This window comes from Ptiloglossa arizonensis, chromosome 11 (genome assembly GCF_051014685.1).
Source record: "Ptiloglossa arizonensis isolate GNS036 chromosome 11, iyPtiAriz1_principal, whole genome shotgun sequence".
Classification (NCBI taxonomy): Eukaryota; Metazoa; Arthropoda; class Insecta; order Hymenoptera; family Colletidae; genus Ptiloglossa; species Ptiloglossa arizonensis.
The window spans coordinates 16,717,863-16,731,164 of NC_135058.1; the positions used below are offsets into that span (position 1 = coordinate 16,717,863).

Sequence of the window (13,302 nt, forward strand, 5' to 3'; positions counted from 1 at the left end):
CGATTCGAAAGGTGATTTAAAACCGATCGAAGATGAAGACCTCGTGGAATATTTTTTTACAGTTTCGCAAACGCGAGTACGTCACTGTACGTCGAGCGATAGGAATATCAACAATGACACTTGTATCTTCAATTACAAATTATCAAAGTCTCGTGGAACGTTTATTGGGTGATTAGAAACTGAGCGTAAAGAATTATTCCTCGTTGCACATCGAGGGGAAAGTACGTACTATGTAATGGAGTATCTGGGCGATTTGTACCAGGACGAAGGAGCATCGATATCGTCCAAACCAGTGGCTTCTCTTTGTCCGGTGTAGTATCGGAAATTGATATCGAAAATTTTGGTAAATTAATTTCGAAAGAAACTGCGCGGAACGAAAGTAAGAAGGAGGTCACAGCCAACCGAGAGATGTATTTTACGTACAAGAGAAGAAAATTACACCGACGTATATTTTGCGATATCCTTGAATCCAGCATCGCAATATCGATCGAACGATTGGAATACATCCAATTATACATTTTAATCGAACACCATCGCGTAAAACGAGCAAGTCGTTAACAACAAAGCCTTATGTAATTTTACAAATAAGCCGCGTGTCTTTGTATACAAGCTGCCTGAAAAAGTCACGCTGCTTCGCATCAGCGTTATAAACGATTTAAGCCTGGTTGCATCACAGCGACACTATTAATTTCAGCTTTTCACGTGTTAAATGTCGCGCCAATTTTCACAATCGCGATCCAGATAATTTCGAGCGGGAGAACAGATTTCTCTCTCTCTTTCTCTCTACCGCTAACTCGATCCCGGGGTACTTTAAATTTGTTACGGAGTTTAAGTTCGGTGATTAAAGTCGCCTCGTTTATTTGCGTCAGGATTATCGACCGATGCTTCGCGAATCGCGACTGAAAAAAAATTTTTTTTTCGCCATTTTCAATTTTTCGAAACCTTTCTCAACGTTCCGAAATAAAAGATGCATCGATGCGCAGATTTTTTGTACGCGCGGGCGGATAACGTAACCTCTGTTAACGTTGTTTCGAACGCGGCGGACAGATGGTGGTATATCGACCCCTTATCTGAGGCTGATGGACGCGAGTCTTGTTCGAAACGATAATCCACTCTTCCATTGAACAGGGAATATTCGACGAAGAAAGTTCAAACTGTAAACTTATTTATACATCCTAGGTCGTACAGTCCGATACTTAACGCGTTCAACGGATGTAACTTTTCTCTTTAAATTTATTAATACACTTTACGTTCCCGTGTTTCCATCGCCGCATCTTTTTGTCGTCGCATTTACAATCTTTGCACTCGAAGGAACAAAGAGACTGGGTTTTCGGTTCGAAAGAGATTCGTCGGAGCCTACGCCAGTGGGCGAGCGATCTACGAGAGGTGTTAATGACGCTAATACTTGCGAACGAAAGTACCGACTGTTCGCAACGGCCAGTTTTCTCGATAAAAGTATCGAGAACCGTATTTTCGAGTTGTCGAATTTCCACGGCCCGTACAGCGCAGAACAGTAGTCCCTATGGGAACACGTGAACACGCTCCGGTCGAGAAATACGATTTTTGTCCTTTTTGTTCGTGCCAGTCACGTTCATTGACTGTCGGATATTTCTTTACAGCGCGACGCGTTCGCCGAGCGGTTTTGATGAGGCCGATGATGTCGCGAGGTCGTCCACGGTGGGGCGCCACATTCTCGATTCATAAGGTTGAACGTCGCAACGACGAGAATAGCAAAGAAACGGGCGCGGATCCAGAGAGCACTGACCCAGTATGTCCGTCCGTCGTCGATTTCACGACTCGTTCCCCCGCTCCTCGTCCCTGTTCGCAACAAATGCGCCGTGCAATAGCGGGAGCCGTGCGTCCAGACGATATTTCATTACGTCTCTTGGCTATTGCTCGGCACATGGCATCTGGCGCTTGCCGGTTGATTGAATTTTATTTTACTCGAATAATTAATACGATGCGACGCCGTCGGAGAGATCAACGATGCTCGCCTATTGGCGATCCGTGCGTGGCGCCACACTGCTTCCACGGAAAACTTAACCTCGAAAGTTAATTGCCGCGCTCGCTACGTAGGTACGCGTCGTTCTTCGGATCGTCGAAATTTCCGCGAACCTCGATCGTCGAATCGGGATTGGGTTCTCTTTGAAGATTCGTCGGCAAAGTTGTGTTTTTGTTCCGTGATTCGTATCCCCTGTTGCGCGCCCAAACGAGACCCCACAGGTTAGAGAGGGTACGTCTTACGGAACGCGCGTTACGAGAAACCTCGTTAAATCTAGCAACAATTTTCTACCTCTTTTCCATATTTAGCTCGATGTTTGTATCCGATCGGTTCAACTTGTACAGTAGAGAAAATGTACAACTTTACGATTGCCAAATTTTCTCAAGCAAAGCACACGCGTGATTTATACAATTAAGCATTGCGTAAACCGTCGGAAGATATAAAACTTTACCAACGAGATATCACTCCAGACGAAGTTATGTTTCGGTAAATAACGAAAGCTGTAGGTACGCCGCGCGTGTTATTTAAATATCGTCGATTCGTTTACAAAGAAGAGTACGATGTATCGCTCTTCTAACGTCGTGTACCGTAGCGCGCATCACGTGTACGGAACCGTTAAAAATATTTAAACGCGCACCTTCTAAAAATATTACCAGAAAGTGTCATTTCGATGTCAGAACGGAAATTTACCTTCCCTTTGGTTCGTCTGTTACCCTTTGGACACGCGTATACCCAAGTTCGCGCGTAGATGCCATTTTCGCAGCTCGAAAACGCGCATACGTGTTCTCTTTCGCATCGGAGATACTTCTCTCTCCCTCCCTCTCCATCAACAAGCGACACGTGTGTGTTCCGAGCGCGTAACACGAGTCGTCAGTTATTTTTTCAACGCGGCGGCGGCGGTAGCGGCGGCGGTGGCGAAGAAATTTATATCCCGCCGGGCCGTTTTATCTCGTATCCAGCTACCAGGAATTCCCCTCGAAGCGCGATGCCGTTCAGCCCGTCGGTATTCATCTTGCGTCTCTGACGGATCACGCTCGGTATATTCGGTACAGCACCGGCGCGCCTCGCCGCGAAAGAGGATCTATCTACCGGCGCGTGAGTTTTCGAGTCTGGTTCGCGGACCGAACGGTGTAAACCCCCTTTGGCCGGACGCCGAGTCGTAAACGAACCACCGCCGCGCTTCGAATATTTCCCCGCCGATCGCTTCTCGGTACTCGTACACGCGTTATGTCAGTTGGATCATTTCGCGGTACGACGCCGCGAGCGTGTCGTAATTCCGCCTCGGTGTATATCCGCGCCCGCCGCCTATCTTTTTCCCTGCAATTGTTATTTTTGGGACCGGGAACGATCAACCCTTTCTGCCTCGACAACGTCGCAAACTTTTTCATTACCGAATTAACGAGCAGCCAGAGAAGCCTTCGCGGTTTATTTCACGATTTATTTTGTAGTAAAGTGCACTACCCGTTTTATCGCTCGAGGCGCTGACAACCGAAATCTTTTTTCGTTACGATACCTATCTTTCGCGATATGCTATTTAAATGGAAAAGCGGTGAAAATTCTAATCCGATCGTTGGTTGGAATTTTAGAAAGAATTAAATTTTTTTCTTCGGTTTGGATATACGTTTTCGATCGTCCTCGCCGACCGATCATAAATTATTATATTATTCGTAGTAGGCGATTAATTTTGTTTTCTTTTATCATTCTCAAGGGATGTCTAAATTTAGATTTTTTCCCACATTGAATTTTAGTTTCCCCGCTATAAATAAATGAACCAAAATACCTTCGCAATGTTTCATAATTTTCAAACATAGGAACAAATACCAGGGCCAGAGATAGTCAAAATTTTATTCGAATAATAAATGACCAACGAAAACACCGTACAACGATTCGCACTCAGCGTTTATTCCATCGAACGGTTATCCAGTTAAACTTTAATTCCTTCAACGCGAGATATAATTTCAGTTTATAATTCAGCTTGTTATTTCTGTCGAACGAACAACAAATTAAAAGTTCTTCGTGTTTCCTTTCGTGTTCGAATTTTATATCCAAATAAGAAAATGACTCACCTTCGATTATACCTTCTCCGAGTTCGCGTTTTATACGGTAAAAGACGTTTATTCGATCGAACAGTCAACGTATTCGTTATAACGCGCTGTAATATATTGCATTCTATAAATTTAATTTTCCAACCGGTGCAAAATCGTTCCTCGTTTATTCGTTGTCGGCAATTTTTATCCGCGTACAAATTCTGTCCATCTCTGATACAGTGTCGCTATCGAATCGTCCCTTGATTTCTCGTTCGTCGCTATTTTTGTTGGGGGGGACAAAAAAAAAAAAAAAAAAACACCGCATCGTCGTGCGTAGAGAAAAACGAGGCAGCGATCCGCGCCGCTGTATCGGGACAGCGAAGAATAATATTCGCTAAAAATAGCTTGTCAGCGAGAGCCATTAATTCTTAATCTTAAACGAGTCTAAAACGACACGTTCGTTACTATGGGAGCTATCGGCGAGTGCATCGTTGCGCGAAACGCTTCGTAATCGATGCATAAAAGCGACGGGCGGGTAAAAAAAAAAAAAAAAAAAAAAAAAAAAAAAAGAAAGAAAGAAAGAAAAAAAGAAAAAAAAAAAATATCAAATTCCACGGGTAAATTCGTTTCGAAACGCGCATCGCGCCTCTTCGCCGCTGTCCAAACAGCCCAACCGGCTATAAATAATACGAGCCATAAATACCAGTGTAAATCCATCCATGGGCTGTAAAAGGCGCCTCGTTAAGGAAAATCAAAAATAATAACGCGAATCGCAAGAATCCTCCGTGCAGAAACTTTCCCGGGCATCGTAACCATTTAGTTCCGCGATGCTTGAATTATGCAAATATCTAATTTTAAGTGTTTTCTATTTTTGCTGCCTTTCCTGTATGTCCGAGCGTGACGAATGTACTGGACAGCGCGGTATTAACGTTTCTCGCGGTTGTTTTCTGTTTCAGGTCAATACCAGAAACGAATGGATATCGTTATGCGAACAATTCCATCTACCGAACGGCTGCGTCAACAGCGGGGTTGGCCTTAAACAAATTTACCTTAGGTAAGTATCTAAGACGCGCACCCACCATCGATCACCTTATTTTAGAAACTGCGAGCGTCGCGTCGCGTCGTACATCTTTGGAGAAGCAGGTGAATCGTGCCACGGTGCTCAGCATCGCGTTAAACGTACTTTAATGCCCACCGGCACGGTATTACGTTTCACGGATGTCGACGCGTACTCGATAGATTCATCGGCTCGGGGAATCCATTGTGCTCCCTAATATACGGGATAGGTGTAACTCTCGTTGGTCCGGCCGACCAAAGATCACGATTTATCGCGGTGTTTGTTTACGGTTGGTCAACCGTACCCTAACGATCCATCGATCTGGCGGATTTGAAATTTACACGAGTTGCAAAAATCTGAAATATCGTTTTCGAGCGATACGTTGAATTCGACTAGGCGAGTAGATGCACCTACGATTAAAGTTTACAACTAGCGATGTTTATTGGTGGTTGTCCAACTGGATCCTGAAACTATTTTCTTTCTCTGTTCAACGTCAAATTTACAGAATCCATCGATTCGGCGGATTTCGGATTGCGCGAGTCTCGTTCGGGAATCGTAAATATTTTTAGGAATTTATTATTTCTCGCAACATAATTCATTTCACTCTTGACCTTCCAACATTGAACGCGTGTTTTAAGAAACTCCGCTCGAAATTGTTGGACCATGATTTTACATCGGTTTCTAAATCTTCTAAAATTTGTTTCAACGACTCCTCGTTTCAATTTATCGTTTCTTGTTTCACTCCGCAGCATCGTTCGGACCGTATCGATGAAAATATGTAACTTTTTTCTACTTTCCGTATTCGAACGGTACGAAATCCTAAACTCTTGGACAGTGTTTTCATCTATTTTTGTATCACGTTCCGAAATCTACAATTTCAATTACCAAGCCTTCTAAAATTAATTTCAAAGACTTGGTTCAACCGGCAGGTGTATTTTACGAACGTTGATTTCTTATCTTACTTTATAGCTGTCTTCTGGCTCGACATATTTCGCATCCCTCAAGATACATGCACAGAATGTGCAAGTTTTCTTGGACAGGGTGACCGATGACTCGGATCCGTAATGTTTGTCGATGGATATTCAACCGTATCCTAAGAATCTCTTTCTACGTTCAATAATTCGATATAAATTTAATTTCCAAGCTCTTGGACCGCTGTTCCGTTTATATATTAGCGATACGAGTTTCAACATTCTCTAAAAGTAATTTCAAAAGTTTAATTCCAGAAAACGGACAAATTGTTGTAAGCTTCGACTTTTCCTTTTACGTTTCAGTTATTTTCTCCTTTAATATATTCTGTATTCTTCAAAGCACGAACATAAAATGTGTATTTTGCTTTACATAAGTCTAATAAATAATTGAAAGTTGCTATATTGATATTTGTCCATGCTTATTTAGCTGTAATTTAGAAATCCTTCCTGTCTGCGATTCAATGATGTGAATGTTTCGTGCGTACTTTTTGTATCAATTTTTACAAGATACGGGCAGACCGTGCGGCAGTTCTCGCTGCTACGTAGGACCTACCTTTGTAAATACAAGTAGACCTCGTTTTATTTCTTAATTTCCATCCATAAAACGTTCTGCATTCTTCAAAGCGTGGTTACGGAACGCGTAGTTTTCCTCGGTCTTTGACGATTGTACAATTTTATATACCTTTTCTACATCTGCTTCGACGATACGAATTCTTATTCTTTTAACGATTTTTCAACCCTCGGGCTGTGACGAAATTTGAAAAAAATTCTAACACAGAGACCTTCGCATTAAGAATTAGCAAAGACATCGATACTTTTATCGACCAAAAATAAAATATCTATACCGTGTGATTAACAATTTTTGAAGCGGCTTGCCGAGCAGATTAAAAAATGAACAATTGCGAATACAATGAACTATAAATTGTATTCCGAAGAATGAAAGGAGTTTTCGGAAGTGTATTTTGAATTCGAAAATATAATGAATTCTGTCCGTACGATACACAACAGAGGTAGTGGAAGCTACGTTATAGTTACACATCGAATAATTGAATTTCGTTAATCTTGTTAGCGTGGAATACGGTATTGCGGCCTTACGAATCTTTCCGACGCAGCTTGCATTTCGATGCGATCCACGAAATATATTGTTCGAAATAATGAACAATTTGGTACGGTAAATGAATTTGTCAAGCACCCTCCATTATTTAACCGTGGTCTGTGTTCGTTACGGTTCGTTCTCGCGCGTCAACCCTGATCGGGATATCGCGAGTAGGCGAGAAGTGCGTCGAGAGGCGCCGCGCGTAACGCGAACGGGATTCGTGGCAAGTTTCCCGGGCGATCGGTCCTCCCCCGCTCTTTTTCTCTCTCGCTGATTGTCCTAGCGCGATGTTCCATTATGTCTGGCGGTCCGCGAGCGTCTGCAAGAGTAGGAGAGCCAGCGACGTTTTACCGCACGGCCACCACCGGCGTATCGGCACTCTGGTACCTACGCCCCACCACAATTTTCCGTATCGCATAGTACGTACGTACGTTCGTTCGCGTTCGTCCGTTCGTCCGTCCGTCGTTGGTTCGTTCGTTCGTCGTTGGTTCGTTCGTTCGTTCGTTGGTTCGTTCGTTCATTCATACTCTGGCCCCGCTGACGAGCCCACGTGGTTCCTGAGTCGCTGTCCTCTCTCTCTCCCCGGTTAAGCTCCGTGTGCAACCTTGTTACCGTGCGCCGCTTGCAAACAAGGACGCGGTCAATTCTTCTTTGCCGCGTCCTTCGTATCTTTCGCGCGCCAGTCTGCCGTATCCGCGACGCTTCGACCACCCCTCGCTCCATCGGACCGAAGGTAACGTAGTTTCGCGCGTATGGTCGTTTCGATCCCTTCGTCTCGCGCGACGGAGCACCGAGCTACCAGCCTCTGCCTTCGATGGACACGTCTCCTCCGGTGATACGTGTCTACGGGGTAAGTAAACCACGAGAACGCTCTCCCTAACTCCCATTATACGCGTAAGTGATTCCTAATTAAACGTCGAGGGGCGAATTTCGAGGGTAAGGAAAATACGTTGCACGGAGATCGCTCAACCCTTCAGGAACGGAGAGTCTACGATTATCGACAGAAGTGTGGAATAAAAAATAACTATCGTCGGATTGGTCCACGTGGACATTCCTAAGAGAGAATAACGAAATGGGGAAAATTTTCATTCGAATGGAACGTACAGCGGTGTTCGTTGTAAAGTATTGAATTCTGTCGTTCGTACGCGTCGAGTAAATGGTAAATAACGCATTTATCTTTCGTTCTTGCACACGGACGGTGCAAACGGAATATGTATTAATAAAAATTCATTATACAATTAGGTTCGCAATATTATAACGAGTATCGAGATAAAAAGTCCGCGAACAGATAATGTATTATCGTAATGATAAATAGTATCATTGCATAAATGATAACGTGGCGCTGCCAGTGGCGTCTTTCGAGTTTTATAAGAAACTTTCGGTGACGCCGCTAGGGTGCACTTCGAGTGCTAGAAATTGAAACTTCCTTTTCCAAGTTAGGAAATAAAGGAAATTCGAAGCTTCGATTCGTCGAATATTTAGTACCGGGATTATTTCAAACGAGTACAACTTAATAACGTATGCGTTTCGCGGAAAAAATACACGGTGGATTTATCATCCGAACGAAATTCGATGCTCCCCAACGAACGAGTTGCCGTTGAAACGCGAAGCGATTTCCTTCAATTTATTATAACTTGGAAAATATAGTCCGAACGACCGACGGATATATGCATACAACGTGGCTTTATCTTTGTTTTGGGTTCCAGATTTACCACCTGAATTATTTACATTGTTGAACGCGTTGTTCGCGCGACGAGTAAATTCGTTCAAACTTGTAACGCAACGATTCTCAACTTTTTCGTTCATCGATTCTTTTGCACTTTGAAACATTTGTGTACCGACACCAGCAATTTCATCGATACGAATTCTCCAGCTACCTGTATTCGTAGCATCTATCGAACGAATTATTGAAAATAATATTTGTACAATTTGCGAGTTTCAAGTACCAATGAGAATATCCCGACGTTCGTTTCATTTTTTCTTTTAACCTCAGGGTTCCACGAAGAACACTTTGAGAAACACTGTCCTAGCGTATCGCGATACGACACGAATGCAGTACTTCTACGACAAATTAATGCAGTAGAAATGCGTTAAGAGTGAGTTACGCTGATTAGAGAAGAACCGAAATTCTTCGCATTGTTAATGGTTTATCGACAACCGTGAAACGTGTAGAGGTGTTTAAACGTAATTAGGGACGCGTTGAATTAGTTAGCGATGATTCGACGTGTAATCGATGAAATTTTACCATCGGGTTGTCTTTGGTACGTAGCTCGCGTGCACGATCGTCGAAGAAAAACTTTTGCCAGAGAAACTAAATAAAACCCTATTGCGTGGGATGGGTAAACCGTTCTTCGAATAAAACCAACGTGCCGAGACACGTTTATTCCAGTTGGCAGTTAAATATTTCATTCTCTAATTAAGATTCTGATTCTTGGATGTAAATTTACCCGATTTCTAACACGTGCTAATTTTTATTCAACGAGCGACGAATAAAATGTTGCGCGACCTTTGTTACATTTCTGCGTATTACACTTGGCAGTGAAAATTCTTTGGAACGTTATTAGCTCGTTTACTTATCTGCACCGGAAGAGACGAGAGTCGTGGATACGTGGAAATCATTGAGAGTAATTCCAGGAATTGACAGCGGCTGCTCCAGACGTATTATTTTTTGTTCCATCGTTATTATAACGTCTCTACTTTGCAATTTAGAAGAAAGTTCACACGTCGTGCCGGAGTAATTTTATCATTGTTCGATAGCTAAAGATCGTTTAATCTTTAGCTTAAATGTACGATGTAATTGAGGATGGTTTTTTAAAAACAAGAGAAACGCAAAAACGACAAAAGTGACCGTTCGATAGATCCACGTTTATTGAGACTTGTGTTTATTTTGACGAGCAACGTCCGATGTTTATACTCTGTATGTACATATATATATTGGGTAGATCGATCTTTACACGTATAACAAAAAAAGGAAGAATATTTTCCCGTAATTACCATCGATGTAACATTAACCTTGAACGTTTCGCTTAACTCGATGTAACGTTGTTTTTCAATCGGTCAGTTTTTCTATTCTTTGATTTCGTTTTTGTATTTTAAATCGGCAGTAGACTACTTTTTTTTCAAGGTAGAGTAACGCGATGAAAAAAAATTGTACAATTGGGGGCCGTTTAAAATTTTATTCGAAACGAACACGTACTACGAATCGAATACATTAACTAAAAAAACGTCTCATAATTTAAAAGCGTACGATTCTCAATTAACATTACGTACTCTTTAAAACCTGTCGTAAATTGTTTTGCTCACCGTGTACAGTTTCGTAGAATAGCCTGAGAAAAGATGCAATCTTTCAAGAATATGCAGTTCATAGTTGGCATTGAAATGTTCAGAATGCTTGTTTTATCTTGCATTAACACACCGTCTATTTTTCCATCAGCGCTATAGAAACAACTATTTAGCAAACGGAGATATATTTGTCTATTATTGCAAATGTCGTCGAAGACTAACGAATCGTAATTACCAAAGCGTACAGGAAAACGTACATCGTTCGAATAATTTGTAACAAACAAATGGAGAAGAGAAATAGAAACTCGGCGAATTGTTCACGCCCGATTTAATACCCGTAAATATAGCACCTACGTACCGAACATCCACGAGATTCATCGATATTCATAGCATACGATTTCTATCGTTCGTGTAACTTCCTCCTTGTTTTTGTAGCTTCGCGGAATGCTTCTCGTTGCGCGAGAAAAATCCACAAAGATTCAATACGGTTTACCGAATGTCCATTGTTCTTTGATCGAATTCCTTGGATCTCGTTATTTTCGAGATTCCCTCGTGTACAATAGACTCGATCTCTCGGGAACGACTCGAAAGCAACGTGTAACCGCCTCTCGACCAAGCGTAACGAATAAAATTCGAATCGCGGTAATCAGGGAAGAAGTATCGGTGATTTATAGTCACCGAATTCGTCTTCGTTTTCATGTACCGTTACCGAGCTGAAAAAAAAAGATCGTTCGATACTGTTCAACGAAATACCAACGGACTCGATGATTTTTATAAAAGTAATCGTCGAACGAATATCTTTTTACAGCTTTCGTCGATACACCGTTCTCGTAACACCGATCCGATAGAGGATACCGAGTTCGTTTGATTTTTTATGGACAACTCTGTACATGGTATTCTAATTGTAAACACTGTTGTCCTTCGACGAGTCGGGCAGTTCGATTGAATGGCTGGTCGGGTTATAGTATTACGACGCATTACTCGACGCGTGACGTCGATACACTATCCAAAACAATTAGTGAATCATCTATCGAACGATTGCATTGTTTATTAAAGTGTCCAGTGATCGAGGACTTCCGACACGGTACACGAATTTATTTTGTACAAATATTGCGCGTACAAACGCACCGACTGGATCGGGCTTGAACAAATATCTATTAATACTCACCGAGTTGTTTGAGTTTCGAGTGAACACTTCCTTGAAAGAATTTTTCCAACCTAAAGAAAACAATCAATCGGGCGTCTAACCGCGCGTAAAGGATCGAGTGATCTTCGAGGTAACTAAAAAAACACGTAAACATAACGTATACCATAAATAGGCCAAACTTGCGTCAAAATTTAGAATACCGAAAGATAAACGATTTTGTATCGGTTACTCGTTCAGCGAGGATTAGAATTTTAATTTTAAAACGAAACATTTCGCAATAAACGAACAAAAATTTAACCGTCCCGTCGACGAAACGTTGCGATTAATAAACGTCGCTACGCGTTGGTTTCGTTTGTCATATTTTATTCGAATAAAATTGTACCCGTCCCTGACGTGTACCTAGCGGAAAGGCCTGTCGAGTTTCCAAATGGTTTTATATTTAAAAAAAAAAAAGTGTTCAATGCTGGTGTACGCCACAGAGAGGGAAGCATTTCGTTCGCGCGATCCACACTTGTCAAAAGTACTCAACGTCGAAAATTCAAACTAAACGTTTCATTTCGTACATTACGTACGATAAACTTCGATATTTTTGTCGACGATGGAAACAATTCGTCGATTATAAGAACAAGTTTAACCAAAGTAAAGAACGATCGTGTTACAATAGTGCCTAATTGTATTGAACGGCGCTTCTCGAAAGAAAAACGAAATGTTTGTGTCCGGAAAATGGGCATGTTCGAACCGACACAAAAAAATATACTTGTACGCATCGTTTTACGTGAAAAATGTCGAGGTCAACCTTCCCGCTTCTCCTTCTTCCCTCACTTTGGGAAACACTCGTCTATTAATAAATAATAATTTATTTAAATTCTATTACATTTGCATCTACTTCTTCTTTGAGTTGAACGCAGTATAAATATAAATTAGAGCAAGGACGCTAACGATTGAGAAGGCATTCGGTGTTGCGCTTTCTTATGAACGTATATTTGAGATTGCACGATAAATGATAAACTACATATAGATATGAAATTTAAAAAAAAAGATCACACAAGGTAATTCGGTCGATTATTTGTTTAGTGGATTTGTAGGTATTAAAGGATCAATAACGCTAGGAAATATTGGTAAAAGATATTTATACGCCCTGTGTACATCGTAACGAGCGTTATGTATGCTCGATGTACACTTTCACTGAAATTCTTAATAAATGTTGTACAAGCGGCTATAAAGAATGTTCGCGACGAATAATGTCTACAATGCAAAAAGAATCAATGATAGCGATGCTACCGTATCAATCGTTTATACGATATAAAATTCTGGACAATATTGAAATAATGAAAAAAATTCTTATCGTTAAATCCGAATTCCGTGCAGCACAATTCTCACCGAGTTGTTCGGTGTACAGATTTCCCAACGAGTAGCCACCGTTTGCGCTTTAACCGTAACATGTAACAACGTAACGTCGAGAAATACTCCGATGTAAAAGAATCGAAATCCTATAATTCGATAGTTGGCTAACCAAGAGTGTAAATGTCACGTTGTTATCAAGAATTGAAATAAGATACGACGATAATGGTTTTGGTCACGGTCGAAATTGCGTGCGTTTACCTTGTACCGGTACTGTACCGATACTCGACCGCTGTATCGGTACAAACGTCGCGTGACGTCGCGACATTAGAGCGACGTATTCGATTTCCTTTTTTCGGTAACGACGGAATCCCGCGTA

General features: G+C 41.7%; 1 protein-coding gene across 5 annotated transcripts in view; it reads left to right on the plus strand.

Annotated features, from left to right (window-relative positions):
- Bap170 (Brahma associated protein 170kD) overlaps positions 1–13,302 on the plus strand; it is a 78,272-nt gene that overhangs the window by 37,225 nt on the left and 27,745 nt on the right. For all 5 annotated transcript variants that reach the window (XM_076323412.1, XM_076323410.1, XM_076323414.1 and 2 more), the window contains one exon: positions 4,986–5,083. In XM_076323412.1, the coding sequence (XP_076179527.1) occupies positions 4,986–5,083 (98 nt within the window). The remainder of the gene's footprint in view (positions 1–4,985; positions 5,084–13,302) is intronic.